This window comes from Columba livia, chromosome 1 (genome assembly GCF_036013475.1).
Source record: "Columba livia isolate bColLiv1 breed racing homer chromosome 1, bColLiv1.pat.W.v2, whole genome shotgun sequence".
In the NCBI taxonomy this organism is placed as follows: domain Eukaryota; kingdom Metazoa; phylum Chordata; class Aves; order Columbiformes; family Columbidae; genus Columba; species Columba livia.
The window spans coordinates 197,869,585-197,891,007 of NC_088602.1; the positions used below are offsets into that span (position 1 = coordinate 197,869,585).

At 36.4% G+C, this 21,423-nt stretch overlaps 1 protein-coding gene across 19 annotated transcripts in view; it reads left to right on the forward strand.

Moving 5' to 3' along the window:
• ORC5 (origin recognition complex subunit 5) overlaps positions 1 to 21,423 on the forward strand; it is an 80,706-nt gene that overhangs the window by 29,071 nt on the left and 30,212 nt on the right. For all 19 annotated transcript variants that reach the window (XM_065049098.1, XM_065049104.1, XM_065049103.1 and 16 more), the window contains one exon: positions 1,434 to 1,544. In XM_065049098.1, the coding sequence (XP_064905170.1) occupies positions 1,434 to 1,544 (111 nt within the window). The remainder of the gene's footprint in view (positions 1 to 1,433; positions 1,545 to 21,423) is intronic.

The following is a 21,423-nucleotide window of genomic DNA, read 5'->3' on the forward strand; positions in this document are numbered from 1 at the left end:
GACTGGACTGATTAATTCCTGAACAACCTGGCTTGACCTCCCACCTGACCCTGCTCTGACGAGGAGGGGTTTGACCAGAGACCTCCTAAGGTCCCTTGCAGCTGGAGTTACCCTATAGTTGAGTGTATGTTAAGAAAGTAGAAATATAGTAGTAAAGGTGTTTGTTGTGTAAAACATTAAATTGAAGTGTTCTCATTTCTACTTTCATGATCAAAAATGTTTTCTTTGGTTTTAGTATCAAAATGGTAACATTTTTATTGTGATATAAAGGAAGCAAAAGAGAAAATTTAAAAAGTTAAGAACAGCCAAAAATATTAAAAAGTCAGCAATTTCGTGGGGAAAATAAAAACAACAAACAAATGAGCAGTTAATACATTTTATTCCAACAGAGATAGCTGATCATTTTTTTTTTTTTTAAATTGGTTTTAGAAAGCAAAATTCACAGAAGAGCTGTGGTGGGCAAGGACCTCTGGTCTAGTTACTCCCCCTGCTCAAGCAGGGTCACCTCAAGCAGGTTGCTCAGGACTGTGTCCAGTTGGTTTTGAACATCTCCAAGGATGGAGACTCTGCAACATGCCAGGACAATAAGTTACAGAGTTTAACCACCCTCAGGGGTGTAAATTTTATTTCCCTATGTTTAGATACAGTTTCCTATGTGACAATTGATGTCCATTGCCAAGTCATTCTACTCATGTTCTAGACCATATGGCTCCTTATTAGAATAGTTTAATATGGCATTTAAATGAGAAACTCTTGCTATGACTTTGCATCTCTGTGAGAGGAAAAGACTTTGGGTAAGATGATTTGAAGAAAGCGGGTACATTGTTACTTTAGCAGAATCTTCTCTTTTTATTCTCAAAACACAAATGCTAGTAAAATATTTGTCTTTAGTAAGCAAAACACAAGACTAAAAGTTGTTTGGGTTTATAGATTCATAAAAACTATTGTTCTGTTATGTGCAGTTCTTTGTAGGTGATAGCGGATTATAGACTGACTATAGACAATAGAATAAATCTAAACCTTTAAATTTTTTTTAGCAGCTAGAAATTCTTTATGCTGTTAAGAAACCTAACTTGTCTGACTGTTTACAAACTGTGAAGAAAACTATGTGTACCTTGAGAATGCCATAAAATATAACAAATAAATAAATCTATAAATCTAGTGACATCAGTGGCATCAGATCCTCTCTAATAACTCAAAAATGTTCCTGTTTATTGTGCAGTTAGAACTCTTACCTTGTTAAATAGAGCTCCATGTCTGTATCTTAGCATCAATAAGCATGTATTCAGTGTTTTCCATAATATATAAGTAGGCTGTATGAAAGACTACTGTGAATTACAGTGCCTTCCCAGAGACTAAAAAGATGTGAGAATAACATCTTTTAGTGCTCCAGGAAAGATCTGTTGGATTGAAAAGTCTTCTTTCTGTTGCAGACCAGCAATCACCTCCTTGGACCAAAGCCATTTCCCCTGGACAGATTGTTAGCAATATTATATAGTATTGTGGACAACAGAGTTGCCCCAACTGCAAATATATTTTCCCAGGTGAGTGTGTACTTACTTTCTTTGATTCCTTTTTACAGTCTGGAATTTTTGAAAAGGTTTTACATCGTTTTTGTAAGTCATTGTTCTAATGAAATGTTTTGAGAAAACAATATCAGTAATTTAAGTTGAAGGCTCAGAGTAATATTTATAGTTATTACTAGCTATGAATTCAAGATTTTATCTGTCTAATGTTCTGAAACCTTCTAATAACTAGCTTTTTCCCTATCCCGGACTGCGATCTGTGTTGATTAGGTCCTTGGCTTCTCATTGAAGTCTTTTAGCCTTTTTGAAGTTAAGTGTATAAATGTTCTGTCCTGTGGCCAAAATTAGTCAACTTGTAAAGCATGTTACAAAAATGTAGTGGTGAGGAAGGAGCAGAGGGAAGGATAAGATATTGCGGGTGAAAGGTGTTTGCTGTGATACATGTATCTTAGGAATAATGTTTTCCATCTGGACCAAATTTAACAGCCTTGCAGAGTCAGTACCCACTTCACTAGATGGCAGCACAACTATAGAGTTGAGTGGAATTAAGTAAATTTAGAGGTTTTTCTAGAGCTCTGGTTTTGCAGAGTGTAAAAAGATCTCTTCTGTATAAGTGAAGATAGCTTTCTGTTGTCAGCTTGATTCTTGGATCTTTCATGTCCACCTTAGAAGATCTTAGTGTCTTTCCTGCTTTCCAGTTGTGCTTAATTTTTACTTATAGAATCATAGAATAGTTTGGATTGGAAAGGACGTCTAAAGGTCATCTAGTCTAGTCCACCCTGCTTACTTACAGAAAATAGTTTGTACCTTTCCTTGTTAGGTCTCAAATTGAACCAATTTAAACCTGATATCTGCATTGTTGTGAAGTTCTAGGGAACATATGGTCAAGATACCTAAAAAATTTTGTTACTGCCTTAATCGTTGTTGTACAGTGTTCACACAAATGTTTGGTAAAATTCATCTCTCGTATCTGTAGAACAGGCAATGGTAAATATACATATGGTAAAATGAGGCCACAGAGGAGCCAGGGGATTGTAGTACTTTATTTGATCAATGATATATGAAGATATTTGTTAGTGGTGAGGACCCAGGTGCTTTACAGATGCTGTAGGCAACTTACACCATCACATCATGCTTTCACTCAAGCTCCTTTAGTTAAAGGTTGTTATGTGATCTGAGGCATGAGAAATTATTAGACAACAGCCTCAAAAATCTGTTATAACAAGCCTTTACGTTTTTGTAATTAGATGAGTGAATTTTCAGCCTTTTGTCTTGTACCCCTTTGAGTGGTCTATAGAGTAGCTTTCAGAGGTGCTCCGGAAATAGCTGAAAAAATCAAGTTTAGACAGATGTGTGCATCCTGTACTAGTTTTGTGCCTTTCTTCTGTCATCTCACAGCACCTCAGGAATTCACTGTGCTTTCAGAAGGAGCCCTGACTGTATTTCAAAGCTATGTGAAGTTTCCTATGGGCAAATGCCATATGAAGGGACTTGAAAGGTTTCTGAGTCAAGCAGTTTCTGACCAGCCTTGGGATAAGAGCTGCAGCCTTGTAGCTACTTAGAGCAACTTCGGAGTACAAAGAACACAGGGGCCTTAGTGTTCACAAAAATGCATGAATTGGGTCAGCTCTATCTATTGACTTATTGTTTCTGGATGGTGTCAGATGTAGCCTGAGAGAATTGCTTTTGTATGAACATTGTGTTGATTCTTTAATTCACTGCACTGTGAAATCTGTCAGTCAAGTCTGTCAGTCAAGGTATTGGTCATACCCCTTTCCTTACTGGACGCTGGTTTTGTGGTTTGCTCTAGGTAGTGCCTTTTTTGATTAAAGACAAGAAGTCTTGAAGCTGAATATCAGAATATTGAGGTAAAACTTGACTGTCTTGTTTAATGATGCTAGTTTATCAGCAATGATCTAGGTTTAGTTCAGTGAGAAATGAAGTCTTATGAGACTCAGAAGAAAATAAGATGCAATCTAGGTAATGTTCAGATTTATTTCACTTGTGCTCTAAATCTACTGATGATCCAGCACATAGATACTTCTTGTTTTAAGCCTTTCTTTCTCTCAGCCTTTCTTTCTTCGTGTGTTTTAAGACACTGTAACAGCCATCTTCCAAAAAAAATTCATTTTTAAGATGGAAAGAGTGCAACCTGTAAGGCATAAGATGAAACAACAGCCAGAAAGAAAAACAATTGGCTGTCCAACTGCAACGGTGAAATTTAGGACTTTGCCTGAACTCTGTCAGTCCAAAGGAACAAATTTCAGTTGAATTTTTTCAAGTGATGTGAAGGGGAATGATGATGACAAGACTGCGAGTAGTATGTAGTAAAATTTGTGTATAGGGTGTTAGCTGTGTGTTCACTTATTTTTGGCTATCAAAACCAACTTGGTACACTTAACACTTGAATGTTTTATATAACAGAGTTTTACAGTGTATTTGTGTTAAGGTTTAATGCAAGACAACAGTAAACCATGGCAGATGCTCTCTGTTAATCCCCCCACCACCACCTGCTCTGCAGAGGAAAAGGTGATAGAAAAGTTAAGGAAGAGAGTCTTACAAGTTGGAAAAAAAGTTTTAAAGGCTTTATTAATGCTACTAATAAATAGAGAAAAGATACAAAATATACAAAACCTATCTTGAATATCCCAGGGTAGCACAGATTTGCCCTTCCCTTGGCGGAGGATGGAGCTGCCGTGGCTCCAGCAGCTACAGGGCAGGCACCCAGAAGTCCTGGGTGGGACTTGTCAGCAGACTGGAACTGGATTCAGGGATGCAGGGTCTGGATCCAGACCTTGGATCGCAGGCACAACTGACAGGGTCCTCTTCAAATGCCGACCATGGTCGAAGGGAGCGAGACTCTCATGATCTCCCTCTTTTGTAGGGTGTATGATGATTATGGGATGGAATACTCAGATGGTCAGTTTTAGTTACCTGTTCTGTCCACCCCTCCTTGCAAATATGTCCCGTTATCAGAATTCTTGGTTGTTATAACAATAAATCTAAACATGAGCTTCTTCTGCATTCCGTTGGTTATCTTATCAGTCTGGAGCAAACATCGTCTCAAAAAACATGTAGCTAAATTCAGAAAAGTGCAGTTACTTAGAAGGTACTTAGAAGAACTTAGCTGAAAGGAAAATTCACTAAAACAGAACTGGTCTTGTTTTTAACAAAACCAGGACATTTTGCAAAACTAATGTCAGGCATTCCAGATGAGAGCAAAAATGTCATTATGCCAATGCACAGATAAGTAGTACTGAAGTCATAGTTTGTACACGGAGTATAATTCCCCCTTAGACTAAACTGCAGAATGAAAAAAATTCAAGTAAGTGCTTTATCTTAACTTAGGATGTACGCTAGATGGCAGTATTATTAAAGAATACTTGTAATTCTTTATTTTTCTGAATGCGTGTACATTGAGCTGTGAAGATATAGAAAGATTGTATGAAACCTTAACCAGGTTAGAGCAAAGAAGTTGAAATTAAGTCTATTTATAGCAAAATAGAATTTTATACATTATTTAAAGATATTTTTAATTATGAAAACTATTTTTGCATTAAATTTTAATTAAAACTTCTCGAAATGTCTAATATAAAGTAACATAAAATACAACAGAATTTAAAATAGATTTTGGATATAGTTTGATCTAGGCATGACACTTAATTGTATTTTTTGTATTGAAAAGTTTAGTACAATTTATATTCCACTGATTTGTGCTTTAGTTATTCTATAAATACATTTTTCAAGTAAAGTAAATACTTAGGAGCTGAGTTACCTGTAGCAGTAACACTACATTTTGCTGTTAGATACCATAAGTTTTTATTTTCTTGTTTGTGTGCACAGCTTGGAAATAGTTCTTGAATTGTGCAGAATTTTAAAATGTTTTAAATCAAATATTTGGCTTATTAACTGATTCGACATTAATTTTATTTGCTCCTTAAGTTGTTAACTGAAAAGCTGTACATGAACCAAATATTTATTAATTCTCCCCATGTACTGTCAGAAAATAGCATGCTTCGGCTTTAGAGTTGATCAACAATCTCAGTCAAGATTCAAGAAGGACTGGCAGCTGCTTTAAGATCTCCCATGTTGCTGATTTAATATTTCTTATTGCTTCTTGTTTCCATGCATAATTTCTATTCACAAGAAAATTCTGCTTATTAGCTTTTCAAAAATGAAACTTTGATGCTAATAAGCAGCAAAATTTCAATTTTCTGTTTAATGCCAGGGTTTATTGAAAATCTTTCATTTTTACTAAATAGAATTTCAACTTTAAAATTTGAATCTTAATCTTTCACCTTTTCGTGTTAATTAGTCTCTAAAATGACCTCATACTTTTTTGAACAAAAATTAAGGTGTTCCTTTCAGAAGTGTGATCTTTGCAATTGATAAGAGACTAAAGTTTTGCTGCCATAACCTTTTGCTGTAATTGGGTTCCATGTTTTTCCTCACTAACTGGTACAGGGGAGTAGCACCTGGGGGTGGGGGAGGGTGGGATGGGGGCAAGGGGAAGAACAAGCAAATTTCCACTCCTGCAAATGAGAATTTTCAGTTACCCCTTAAATGTTACACCCTTAAATGTTGAAATTTCTTTTGTCTTTGTGCTATCTTAAAATGAAGTTTTCACACATCTAGTGAAGGTTGTTTTGAGAGGAAGTTAGATTTATTTTATTTATTTTTTCATTTTAGACTACTGATGTATGTGTTGTGAATATGGGTCTTTATTTGCTTGAGAAGTTTTCAGCTCTCCTTTTCCTCCAAAATACTTACTGTTGTTCTTAGTAGTTCTAATTTGTCATGACACTGGTTTTAATACATTGTGAGTTACTGTAACATGTCACTGAATTTGTTTGTTTGAATTTATTTGCTTGGTTTTTAAAGCACGAGATAAGGGAGGTTAAAGCACTATTGATTTCTGCAGCCATTTCAGAGGGCAAGATCTTTAAATGTTTTTCTTTAGATGCACTTTTGTGTAATAATTTAACAGAGTGAGGATGATGTTACCACCACCACTGGGCAGTTACCTTCTGTGCCTGGGACAGAACGTGCACAGTTGATGTTCTGCTGGATGTATGGCAAGGTCAAGTATGCGACTGAAGTATTTTAGAAGATAAACCATTATTTTTAATAGGGAAAAAATACAAGTGTACTTTCACGCAATGCTAAAATAGTGCAGCTGGGGGATATGCAGTCTGCATCCTACAAAACCAATAATTCATAGGGTTTCCTTGCCTAGGTGCCACAGTTGATGCTTTTTCAGGCTTATGGAACAGCTAGATGTATGATTTGTGTGTCCATGTGGACCCACTGTGCGGAATATGAAATATGCATTGTGTCCATGTGCGGTTATTACAGAATGGAGGGATACAAAGAAACTTTATAATGCCCATTGCAAGTGCACTTTGCAGAGGTTCTGAGAGTCTACTCAGTTATGGTTTGTAGAAGAGCGGTATTTCATTTTAGGTTTCCCACATATAGACAGAAATACAACATTATTCTCTTTATAAAAATGTGCCTTAGTATAGTACACGAGTGAATTTATGCATGAAACATCATGCAAGAATTATCAGCACCAATTCAAATTAAATCAACTAATTTTAATTGAAGGGGACAAGGGCCGTTAATTTCATATCACAACCAGTAGGCAAGTGGATATTTTTGTTGTTATAGTTATGGTGTACAAACCAAAGTTAACCAATATTTTTTCTTCTACCAAAATGATTGTTAAGCTACTTCTTCAAATCAGTTCAGTTCTGCTGACCATTTTTCATTTTCTACACTTTCTATTTTGCTTCTGCTCTCTTGTCAAATATGCTTTTCTGAAAGAGGATTGACTTTATCCACTTTATTTTTGAGCAATATTGTTATTAGGTAAAATGGAATTCAACCCTTTGCCTGGCATACTTTTGCATGTTTTATTCTTGTTAATACATCCCTGAATGTTTGGCAAGATATTTATGCAGAGAGATGTGGTAACTTCTCAGAATATATCAGTAGCTAAAAATTACTGAATAGGTAACTGATCAATAACTTCTGTTCTGTTTGTGTTTTTACTCTAGTGCATTAAATTTGACTATTAGGTCATTTAAAAAAGTTTAGTCTCTTTTTGCATTCAGAATTGGGTTTGATTTTACTGTTTTCATTATATTCAGGGAATATTTTCAGGTTGTTGTACAGTTAGAATTCACTTCTGATTATAGTGCATTTGGCAACAGGTTTCTGGAAAGGCTGTTTATCTCTGGGTACATGGTGACATCAGGTATCTTACACATCATAGTCTACATTTCATTCAGTAGACATTTCTGATCTGTTTGGTACTAAAGAAAAGTATCTAAATTTTCCTAAGAGAACCACAAATTCCTAAAACTAACATAGTTATAAATGCGTAAGAATTTGGAAAGAAGGTTAACAAATGTAAAATTTTCCAATCTGGCAAAATGATAAACAGCATTGCAGATTGTTGGCCACAGAGCAAGACCTTTTTATCTGAAGTTATAGGAAGTCTGCAGATATGAGATCTAGAGGAGTGTGTAAGTGACAGCATGATATGAGTCTTTTGGAAATACACAAACCCAGTGATGCATGTAGCATGCTTCCAGCTGGCGGGAGCCAGAGGAATGTAATTTCTTTTAATAAATAAAATAAAATAAAATAAAAGGATAGAAAAAAGTGCCTTTTCTTGGAGCATAACAATTGGAAAGGTTTGTTTTCTTTTTGTCCTATTTCTTGTCTGCCTTACATGGACAGATCGAGGAATAGCTGGTATTATATATGCAAACTGGAACAGCGTGTGGCAATTTACCTGCAAGATTTCTTTGTCCCTGTTTTGTTAGAAGTGCACTTCGTATGTTGCTTTTTCATATTATAATTTGATATTTAAACTGCGTTTTGTTTTGGTAAATTGCTGACTATGATAAAATTCTGTTTGCAAGATTGCAAAGATGTCTGATTTTGTTACCTCCTTATTTGATGGGGGTTTGCTTTTATTATGGCGCAGCCTTTCTGGACACCAGATCCCCACATCACAATCGTAGTACTAACTCTGTTACTGCGTTGTGTTAAATCCCCATGATGTAGCAACTTTGGTAAAGAGAATACTGTCAAATTAACAGTTTCTTGAAATGGAAAATACTGTAGTTGCTTCTGCAAGTTCAGATTGTGTCAATGTTTCAAAATACTAAGTTTTCCATTTTGCACTTGGCAGAATGAGAATTATTTGGTTTTGCTGGGTCAGCTGTTCCAGTTTTCCTTGGTATTGAGGGGGCTTCTCATAGGAACATTTTATGTCTGACCTGACCCCAGAGTGTTTACCACTAATACAATACTTTCCATTGAAAAGAGAGCAGATAGGTGAGTTTCTAGAGAAAAAGGTCTGGTTAAAAATGCATGTTGTGCTAGGCTGTTCCCTAAGAGGCCACCTTACAAAGCAAAATGAAGAAGCACGGGAGCTGTTTTTATTTTAGAGTGTGTGAAAAATACAGAAGTTGGTCTTCTACTGGTTATATGTCCATAAGTAGATTATTTTTGTCATTATTCTTTATTAAAACAAGCAAAATACCAGAAAAATTAAAGTTCCTGCTGATTCTGTTTTTCTTCTCTGAAACCCCTTTTCTTTGCTTCCCTTTTACTGTGAAAGTTCAGGAGTGCTGTGCTTGCCTTTTCTCTGAATAACCGGCTACAGTCACTGCCAAGATTTTACCTGAAATAGTTGAGAAGGTTTAGTACAAAATGTTAGCTAAGTAAGTGTTTGGGATGATTTTTTTAGTAGAGTATATTTCTATCCTGTTCTCAGATGAGCTCAGCATCTAAGATGTTGCAATTGAAGTTTATGTTGTAGTGAGATTTTGTTGTTGTTGTTATTGTTGAGCATTTTTTAAAAATGATGGGGCTTAATCTCATACATAATACTGCAAACTGATTCAAGACATAATTATGGTATATCGTGCATCTGAATTTGGAGATTGTCTTACTTTGCTTTATACACTCATTAGGCACTACTGAGCAGCAGTACTTCAAAATCAGGTAGAGGTTTGAATAGTTGTATACAAAAATCTGGATGTATTTGAATACGTTTCTTATGTTGTTGAATTATTGAATATTAAGTAGTGAACGTGCAGAAGTGAGATGATTGTAGAAGTTAATGGCTCTTGGTGTTGATTGTGTATGTAGAGTTTCTTTAATTTTGTTTCTGGGATATAAACAAACATGGTCTCAAATATTTCCCTATTTTTATAACTTTTTGAAGTTCTAGACTTAAATTACAAAAGAGGATGTCTTAAGCCTCTGCTTCTGCCCTAATGATTGAATTTGCAAAGGACTGTTTGCATTTTACTGTCCTCCAGTTGCCTCAGAGGAAAGTGCAGAAAATTACACAGCTTAATCCAGTCTGGCCACAGGACTTGTTGTGCCCAGAATGGTCCTGCTATAATTTCGAGCGTGTACTTTAAAACAAAAAAATATAGAATTATACAGAAAAGATCCTAAATGCTGCTTTTTTTTCTTCTTTTTTTTTTTTTTTTTTTTTTCTCTTCATGAGAACCAATAAGATTTATGGTATACCTCTCTATCTATTCCATCAAAAGACCTTTGCTTCATGGCCTTCCAATGACAGGAATGATTGAATATAAACCATAGACTCTGGGGTTATCTCGTTCTCACTACTGGTTCAAATAAACTTCTCCTTTTTCAGTGTGACCGAAGATATATCGGCACCTCTTGCCATCACAGTGTTTTTGTTAGTCTTATATAATGTCATATACAACAGTCATATATAATTTGTACATCCTCTGCAGGTTTCTTGTCCATGTGGCTCTCTAATGCAAGTGTTTGATCCCATGTCTCCATCGTTGCCCTTATCTAAAAGATTTTTTAAAATTGTTAGAACAAGTTTCTTAGCAATTGGCAACTTGCTAGCTGCATTTTTTTATAAGTGTGATAAATTTATTTTATTACTGTTGTGTTTGATCCTAATGCCTGTATTCTTTTATAGGTGTTTTATGTGTCCAACACACTTTATTTTGCTAGCTCTGTCTGTTGATTAGAAAGTGCAGCAATCTATTGGTCAGACACTGTTGATTTTCAAGAAGTAGTAACTCTTATTTTCTCATTTTCTATTATTGGTCACTGGATAAATCTGGCAGAAATTCATGAGTTTAAATGGGAACTGAATGTGATGCACAGCGTGGTGACACAGGTTAGCGCTTTAGCACCGACTGTGGCAACTTGAGAGCAAGCCTGCTGTTAAACAGACAAAATGAGAAAACGTTACTTACTCTTAACCAAATAGCCGACTGTATTTTTTTTATTTTGTCTCAACATGGCTGTGAATAAAAATAAATGATTCTTATTTCAAGTAGTACTTTCTAATTAAAATTATGAAGAAAGCAATATGCTTGATTCCTTCCAGCTTTAAATGATACGGAAAAGATCTTTCAGAAAAACAAATTATGTTTTAGCTACATTATGCTATTAGGCGTAGTTTGATCTTTTTATCATTTTGGGGGGTGTACGGTTAGTACAGCTTTACAGTCTCTTGGAAGGCTTTCTTAATGAAATTATATTCTATTTCAATTCTTTATATTCAGTAATTTAAGGTAGAAAACTTATTTCTGTAGAGAGCTCCTGATAATAGTACCCAGCCTGGCACTTAATCTGTGTCTTAAAAAACTCTTAATGTCTTTAAGAAGACAATTTTTGTGAATTATTGAAAACCAGTTTTATGGAAGAAATTTTGGTTATGACAAGGGAAAGACTATTGAGGGGGAGGGAGCAAGAACTTCAGATGAGATTGAATTTATAAGGAAGATAAATGGAATTCCTAAATTTGTTCTGTCTTTTTATCTAGAAAAAATGACTCATTTCAAAACTTTCTTGCTATTTAATCTTATTTTTTTATTTCAGTAGCATCTCCCTAAGAATTTGCAAACTTACATAAACCAGTAAGTTGCTGTATGTTAAGGCTTGCTAAAATTGATTTACAATACACTTGTACTTTTCAAATATAATCAAATAAAATGTAATTTTTGAGGTAAGCATACAAGTCTGCTACAGTAGTAATAGACCGTGAATCTGTTAATAACTTTCACAAACAATTCCCGTGGCCCTGTGAATCTACTGTTACATATTCCTTTGTGCCCTTCATGTGTCTTAGAATACACGCTATATAACATAGTGAATGTGTAGCATCAACCAACAGTTTCTTTAACTGCTGTTCTCTTGGTTCATTATTTGTAAACAGTATTTGAAGCTTCAAATTTTAACTTATCTATGAAAATGTGTTAGTGTATAAAGGAAGTGAATATGAATACATGAAAGATGAAGCAGAGTTTTCCTTCTTCCAAACTCTGTCTTTTCCATCCCTTTCTTTACATACTTATTTAGAAATTGGTTTCATGTACTTGATGGAAGGAACATCATTTAATACTCCAGAAACAAATGCATACTGTGTTTACATCAAGCAGTTGCAGCTGAAGCTTGTTAGAAATTGCCTCCCAGATTAAAAAAAAAAATTCTTCGCTGTGGTACATGAACTCCTATTGTTTGGAGATAAATAATCGGCTCATCCCCTCTTTAGGGAAGAACAAAGAACATAATAGTACATCTGGCTCGTCTGTTAAGACAGCAAAGATTAATTAAGCAAGTACTGCACAACCTCTCTTGATAACATATATGTCTAAAAACAGCCTGTATATGATAAGCTTTTTAATCACTTTGTTTTAACCATTTAGCGTATGCACATAATCTGTTCCAGGACTGTCAGCTATTCATAGAAATGAGTTAGGACACAACACTAAGATAAGGCAAATAGAGGTAGGGTAGAGTTCATTAGTTCTCTTGCAAATCTCTTGATTTAAGATTATATGTCTAGGAAGATACAAGATTAGAAAAAACACCCGTTGAGCTCCCAGGTGACATCATTAACACTCTCCATAAATTTTATCTGTGAATCGCAACCTGTTTGGGGGAATGAACCATCTCTTTATTGTGCATTTGTTGTAAAACCTGGTTCAGTGAAATACAACTTCAAAACTAGAACCAGCCCTTGTGGTCAAATAGTTAAATGGTGTCCCTCTTTCTTCACTTCCGTGGTTACTAGAACTGCTGTTTAGTTCCAGGTTTAAGAACTACTCAGGGCCAGTTTTACCTGCTTTACTTTTTGTTGCATTGTCTTTGAGCCTAAATGGTTTTACTTGCTCCTTGTTTACTTCAGCGGAGTTGTAAGGATGCAGACATCCTGTCTAGATCTCAATTTTGCAAGCATTCACTTATTAAATGTCTTTTACTTCCCTGCACATACAGTAATAAATGGAGTTGCGACTTCAGTAAGGGCATGAAAGCTGGTTCAGAATCACTGGTCAAAGAATAGTCTATAATTTTATTTTCTTTTTACTGATACGGTCTCTATCCTACTCTCCCTGCCTAACATGCTCTTAACATTTCCCTGTCTATATTATGTTCTCTTCAGGTGCTTACACCCCACCTGTCACTTAATACAACTGATTTTGCTGTATCACATGTGAAATAAATCTGTAGCTTTGTATCTGTGCCAGGGACACTTTCCTGTTTTGATGAGGCTGGAGAGGACTGAGGCTGTGTACATGGACAAGGCAGCAAAATGGTACGTTAAAGAATATGCTGGATCACTTCAGTGGGTACTTGTACGGCTTCTGCCCTGCCAGCTGCAGTCACTTCTAGCTACTGACTTTCTACCTGACATCCCTCCTCTGCCAAGGACCCTCTGCTGCTGTGTTCATTTGTAGGGGGGATAGTGGGGTTTGCCACAGTATCTTGGACAAAAGGAGCAGCTACATTACAGTTAATACAAAAGAGAGAATTTCAAATCTGAGGCTTGTTGACAAAAGAATGCCTCCTGATAGATGAGGAATGCCTAAGGATTTATATAATTACTCTTTTCCATATATAGACATGAAAGCTGGAAAATATTTGGAGGAGTAGTGTGGAAAATTGACAGCAGTAAATCTCACTTATGAGAAGTTTATATTCTTAGTAAACATTGTAAATATTGCTTGTTTAAAATACGGAGAGTGACAGAATAAGAAGCTAAACCAAATCCTACCATCACTCAGGCTTGGAAAAGCTTGATTCCAAAGAAAATGTTTTTAGAAAAAAGTCCCTGTGATTTGGCTAATCAACAGGTGAATATGCCATACAATATTGTTATTAATATTATTATTTTAAAGGCTGAAAATGGTACTGAATATCTGAAGTTGCATTAAGTGCTGCACAAGGTCTGTGTCCTTACTACCTTATGATTTAGTTTCTCACATGAGGTGAAGGAGAGCAGATGACAAGAAATCATGCGATTATTTTGGATGAGGTTGGTTTTACCTGTATATGTTTCTGCACAGTAAAAGTGTATCTGAGCTAGTCAGTGTGCTTTTCTAGTTATTGAAGAGAAATAGGCATATAGAGAATGTTGCCCCATGCACCCTGGTATAGACATGAGCATCTAAAACCACTCTGCTTATGAAAAGTTTTAAAATCTGTGAACCGTGTCCTGAAAGTACCAGTTTTGCTCATCAATTAGAAACAGAGTCAAGACAGCCTCAGATCCAAATATTTACATTGTAGATATCTAAAGCATTTCTACCTTTGAGGAATAAAACCAATGTTCTTCAAATTAACTAAAAGGTGTTTTCTCAGTAATTATTCTGAATTGCTTGTGAAACAAACAAACAAAAAAACCACTGTCAAAGATACTTTTGTGGATACCATTTTCCTAGTCCAAATGTTTACAGAACAGGGGAAATAATTGATTTCTACACCATCCCACTCATTCTTTGACTCCTGTGGATTAAGTTGGCCAGTTATGTTGCACTGTGTACTTGGGGAGAGCACGCCCAGGGTTGCGCTGCGTTGCTGGCAAGCTGGTGTTGGCCTTGCCAACCCTTTTTGCAGGGCTACTTTTGATTTATTCCTGAGAACAAGACTGAAACTCTTTTCAATGGCAGGGGTTTCCTGGTAGAAACTTACTGTGCAGAATTCTGTATGATGACCTCTGTCATTTTACATCCTTGAAATTGCAACATGAACCGTACCTCTTCGAACCATATTTCAATAACAGCAACTATAGAATAACTCAGTGTCCTATGGAATACACTCTGAAAGTCATATTTTTCCACATGAGAAAGCCAAATATGACAAGAAAGATAACTTCTACCTTTGTTGTTTTGAAATATGAAGAGTCAAGGTATCACCTCTGCTAATGGAATTCATAGAAGAATTACAGAAAATGAAAGGCCCAGTTATTTAAAGTTCAGGAAATGTTTTAGAGGTAAAATTTCAAATTATGACTTAGCTTATTCAGAGTGGATTTTTGGGCACAGCTTAACAACTGAAAATAAAATTGAAATACTTGAAGACAGATCTAGTTTGGATGAGCCAAATGCAGGTGCTGATCCGTGTGTTTCATTAATGTGTCAGGAGGCAACTTGAACTTAATTCAGATGAACATACATTACCCTGTTGTTATCCATATAGAGAAAGCTCTCTTTTGAAAAAAAAATTAATCTCTGCACCAAAAACTCTGTATTTTAACCATTAAATCATTTTGTTGTTTTATAACCATAATTTATTTCTGAATATGATTTAAAATGTGTATATGTTGCCATTTCTAAAATGGCAGAATGCCACGCTGTCATAACAATTCCTGCAGAGTATTGAAGGTATTTTTAGTGTGCATGTTTTACATGTGTTTTATTTTGAAATATAGTACAAATGGACTGTGGGAAATTCATCATCCTTTTGTGAACCTTTTAAAGCATTCTGGTATGAGGAGCAGAATATACAGGTGGAACATCTGTGTCTTCTGAAAGGTTCTGAATTCACACTCTGGTTAGTAGTGAGTTTAAAAAAATACGAGGGGTGGTAGCTGGAATATTTATTAAAATGCATAGATAGAGAAGGTGAAGACCCAAGTTGATGTAGTTTAATAATTGAGGAATGCTGGATGTGTTGTAGACCATCTGTGACCTATATAAAATGAACAAGAGGAACTTCCATGTTCTAGGTATCTAGGCAAGAAATATGAAAGAGAACACCGAAAAAGAAGGTTCAAAGATGAATTAATGCGTAGTTGACACGAAAAAAAGTTGTAGTTGATACAGAGAGAAAAACAGATTGACTTAAGAGTTTACCACACAGACATGAGAAAAAAACTGAAGATTGTTGTTACAAAATTATCTTTTCCCGTGTTTTTTATTTATTAGTAGCATATGGCCTAGGAAGACTTTTTACAACAGGTATTTTCTAGCCTGGAGTGGCCTCTAATGGATGTATAACACTGATGGTGTAGAGAAAAGCTTTTTAATAATTTGTGTGACTGTAGTGCTTGTGAAAGATGTTAGACTGATGCTCTAGAAGACTGGGAGACTGAAGTAATCTGTTCTGATTCACTGGACAGGTATAGCAGGGGCATCAGTAGCATAATCTCTCTATTGCTTTTTAATTGTATCAAGATAAATCTATCTTTTGATTTTAACTGACTGTCTATTAGCTAATAGTGACAGAGATTTGCCACTTAACTTCATTCTGGATACTAATGAGCTTTTGATATAGCTTTTGACATAGTTACCAGCCTGTATCATAAAATGCATTGGGCCACCAGCAGAAGTAGTGAAGGGGAAGGATGGGTAACTGGAAGCATGTGGCGTCTGACTGGAGCTGGTAGGCTGGTCTGCCAGTCAACACATGCTTGGTCTGCATTTCCCTTACCTCCTAGGCAAAGCAAAAAGCATTGAGACCTTCTGGTTTAACCATGTGGTAGGCATGTCAAGGCACTAGTCTGGGGAGTACTATTTGACCACTGAATTTAACATATTTTCTGCAGCTGTGACCAGAACCAAACCACTTCTTAATCACAGAATGGTTGGGGTTGGAGGGACCTCTGGAGATCATCTAGTCCAACCTGCCTGCTAAAGCAGGTTCACCAGAGCAGATCACACAGGAATGTGTCCAGGTGGGTTTGAATGTCACCAGAGGAGACTCCACAACCTCTCTGGGCAGCCTGTTCCAGGGCTTGGGCACCCTCAAAGTAAAGAAGTTTCTCCTCATGTTCAGATGGAACCTCCTGTGCTTCAGTCTGTGCCCATTGCCCCTCATCCTGTCATTGGGCACCACTGAAAGGAGTCTGGTCCATCCTCTTGACACCCACCCTTGAGATATTTATAAGCATAAATAAGATCCCCTCTCAGCCTTCTCTTCTCCAGGGTAATGACTGGGAGAAATCAAGAGGTACAAGTGGAGAGTTAGCATGGCAGTATCTCCTTAACAGAAAATAGATCTCCATTAATTACTTATATGATGAGATTAATGCCTACTCAAAGGAATAATATCTTATTCTCATCTCCCATACCAAAAATAGCCAATTTTAAATTCTGCTCAGTGTCTGGAATTCACTTAAGTGAGCCAGACTGCCATATGATGAGAGCAAAGCCGTCTCAGTCTGGCTCAGGTGAGGCTTTTCTGACTTTACGTTGTACTCAGGCACTGGTGATAGCTTGGTGTGTTGGAGTGGTCAGGAAGAAAAGGAGGAAACATGATAGGAGTCATCAATATGATAAGAGAGAAAAAAATAATGCTTCAAGTCTTGATTTTACTTTCTTGCTGATATAAGTGTTTATACAGATATTAGAAAAGACAAATACAGAGAAAAAAAGGTTAATTATTTGCACTCTGAAAACCAAAGGTGTTTCAGACTGATTGCCCCTAATTGATGGTGCCTTAAATCTTAAAAAACAGAGCAAAAATCAAAATAAATAATGTAAATAGTTTGAATTTATTAGGCACTTATGCTTATATGTTTAATAAGGTAAATGCTAGTCTCTGGTGCAGGTAATTTTATAGTTATCTGTAGTTGTTTGACATGAACAGAGGAGAGATTTGAGTGTGATGTTTTACTAGAAAAAAAAAAACACACCAAAAACCTGCGTAACTCAGTGAAAAGTCAGGGTGAAGTGTAAATTCAGTCTAGCATGTGTAAGTGGAAATGACCTGAAATACAGCTGTTCAGAGAAAGGAAAATAATTGGAAAGCAGTAACACTTAAAAGAAGATGTAGGCATGAAGAGTGGCAAAAATTAAAGGCTAGAAGGGAACGACTTGTGAAGAAAGATTAAAGGAAATGAACACATGTAATTATTACTTATAGCTATCTGTGTGCTTGGTGAATTTGAGATGAAGAGAGATGATCCCTACACTAATTTGGCTAAATAGCTACCAGGGGATGATGAAAATGTCTGAAAGTATTTATAGCCTTCAAATGCCAAGAAAGGATTCGTTTAGAGGAGTCCAAAGAGGTCTAAGTAGGAGTAATGAAAGATGAGGGGGATCTTAGCTTTGAATACCATAAAAAACCCTTTCTATGGGAGATGTTAAAGTGTGTAATAGTCTCCCCTGAAGTGTCAGTGGAATGCCTGACTGCTTGAGCTATTGAAAATGACAGTGGACGAAGCATTTGGAAGTAAACTGGAGGAAAGAATTCTGCACTGGAGGGAGGAGAGAGAAGAGGACTTAATAGAGGTTTTCCATCTCTAATTTCTATGATCTCACATTCTATAAATTGACCAAATAAAGAGTTACGGTACACTAGTGAAACATAATTTATGTAAATTTGCTTTAGAATAGACATTAACCTTGATCCTTGCTTCAATTCTGCATTAAGCCTTGCCTTTGATACAGTAATCTTAATTAAAACTGAATATTTCATGATTTAACTCCCTCTGTCTCATGAGCGGAACGATATTCTTATCTGTAGTACCTTTAGAAGTGCTGTCCCTATGAAGTATCTATTGCATCAGATGATAAGCTTGCTTAAGGTCATATTCATATGAATAAAAATACTGAAACTCAGGGGTTTAATTTGTTTAAAATGAGTTAACTCTTATTTTACAACCAAATGTTAGAAAGCTAGTTAAACAAATTTTCCTGCATGTTGAAATAGGAATAGTTGTACTAATAAATACTATACTCTTCTGGGCAAAAAAAAAAAAAAACAAAAACCAAACGAAAAAAAACGAAAAAACTACATGAATGAGGAAAGAAGTATTGGCAGATGTCAAGTGTGTCATCATGTAACTGTCAGTCACTGTCATCTTTGTAATACTTTCGATTTGGTTTGCTTAGGTAGTAAGCAAAAAGCTGCTCATTTTGGTGTTAAATCCTAACATGTTTTAAAGAGGAAAGGGCAGGAACTGGAAACAAGGAGCATAAAAGTTCCACCATGTATTCTTCGTCTCCTGGGGTTTTTTGTGGTGTGGGCTGTTGTTGTTTTTTTGTCTTGTTTTAAGGTTTATTTGTTTTGCAGTGATGTTAGAGCAAACAAGCTCTGTTCTGGAGGAATACTGGAACTAGCCCTGTGTTCCAGACACACACCACATGCAAGACATATCCTTCATACAGGGCTATTCTGTAGTTGAAGTCACTGGCACAGCATGGGCATCTTCTGATTGCCCACTGCTCATAAGTGGAGATGTGGAAGGTTAAGTTTTTTAGCTTCTGAAAATGCGGAATTTTGTCTTTTTTGAATTGTATTTTTAGATTTTCTACATAATCATAGTTGAGTATGTTATAAAAAATGACACACACACATCAGCTTGATCAACTTTATAAATGCCTGTTAGGACAGGACACTTTTACTGTACATTCCTACAGTGATCTAGGTTCAAGGAAACAGGATGTGATATTAAGTGGCAAGACTTAAAAATACACGACTGTAGAAGAAAATGAAACATTTGCATATCCGTTTGGAAAGCCATTTAAGCTGTGTTAAAATAGGCCATCTTTTTGTGAAGTTAATTAATTCCATATAGGGGTTAGGGTGGCAGACTTAATACTTCATCTAAAAATACAGCTGTGATAACTTCTAATGCCTGGGCTGCGTCTTTACTGAGGAGCTGACTTCGGAATAGTGGTAATTCAGTTTGTGTCCCTAGAATCTTTGCCTATGTCAGGTATTTGGATGTCGCAGTTTAAGTTACTAGTGTTTTTCTTCTGAATGTAAGTCTAATCTCTTGTTTAAATAAGATTTGTCACTCATCACTCACTTTCATCAGTAGTTGAGATACTTCTTTTTCTTTGTCTCAGCTTTTTCTTTGTCAGATATAAATACTGAGTTGCAGCTGTGATAAACTGGACATCCATAAACATAACATATATACTGCTATATTTACTTCCCATTCTGAGTACAAGGAATGCAGCAGCATATATTTATTGTGAATAATGAATGGTCCTATAATTGAAATGGTAAAAAGTGTATTTTTGGGCACAGCTGCCGCCTTTGTCAATCCATGACATTATTGGGTTCTCCTGTTACAGAGAACCTGTGGAACAGATTTGGAAAGCTGAATACATTTATCTTTTGGAGGAAAAAACAAAGTGAATAGTTGTTAATAGTATAATACATCAGTAGTCCTGCCATTAGATGTTTATAGGAGCATTGTAACACCTGATCGCACCGAAGCAAATGAAACTTTCCTGTTCCGTAGCACCATTTCCATGCTCTGTGCCCGTGTCCTCTGTGTCATTTTCAAATACTACAGCATTTAACAGGAGGAACATGAGAATTATGGGTGCTGTGTGCATCTCTTGCACCAGAGGATCTCCTAAGGTTGGTTCCAGGGAGCCCAAAGGGTTAAACACAGTTAAGCCTTTCCCCAGCTTTCTGAGAACCTGGCAGGGCCTTTCTTTCAGTGGCTTTGTGATGAGAGGAACAATACTTGAATTCAGCCTTGAGTTGTGCTGGAGAGGGGGAAGGATTCAGGTCTTAGTGTCAGAGGCAGAACTTGCACTCAGGCAGTATCAGCAAGTGCTTCATTCACCCTGTGGCTGCAAAAAGTGGAATGTTAACAAGGCAAGTCTCAGATCACACCATATGTATATAGGGTTTTGTTGGTTTTTAATCCATTTCTCTCTGGTTGTGATTCTTTTTTTAGTTAAATTAATTGTGCTGTTTTGAATAGGCTTCTTTCTGCTACTGGGAACTGTAGCTCGGGCTCTGGCTGGTGATGAGCCAGTCTAAAAGCTGGGAGACACGTTTCTTTGTGGATTGCACTCTGGCAGAAATGTGAGAGTCTTCCTTAGTCAATTCCATTTCTGAATTAATAACTAACAGTTTATTTGTGAGGCAATAGCTGCTGACTGTGTTTCATCCTTGATTTCTTCAACAAGCTACTGTTAAAAAAGACCACCAGGAAGGTTTGTTCAGAAGAGGCTGCATGGGCATCTCATGCTTGTTTTAGTTTTCTAGATTTTCTTCTTTCTTTTAAAGAAGGATTTGGTTTATATCTTAATAACACCAAACAAAACCCCAAACCAAACAAAAGACAAAACCTCTCCCACAAACACCAAAAGCAAAACAACCAAAACAACAAAAACAGCAAAAACAAACGGCCTCCCACCCTGCAACTAGAAATAGAAGATAAACCAGAAGATAAACCCAATAAATTGTTACTGAGTTGTTGTACATTCCTCCACATCCAAACATTGTTTTGTGTGGAGCATCAGTTGTTGAGGTTAACTCTTGATAAGGCTGCATTGCCCAAGTACTTAATATGTTTGAATGTGGTGATCTTTAGCATGTGTTTCATATGCAGCGCATCTGCTTTTCACTATGGAGTGTAAAGGGATGTAACAAGCAACTGGAAGGAGTTGTTGCTCTCCTCAGCACTGGTGAGTACCACAACTGGAGTACAATGTCCAGTTCTGGACTCCCCAGTACAAGAGAGACATGGACATGCTGGAGAGAGTCCAATGAAGGGCTACAAAGATGAAGGCACTGGAGCATCTCTCCTATGAGAAAAGGCTGAGTGCACCAAGACTGTTCTACCTGGAGAGGAGAACGCTCAGAGCCATCTTATCAACATATGTAAATAGCTGAAGGG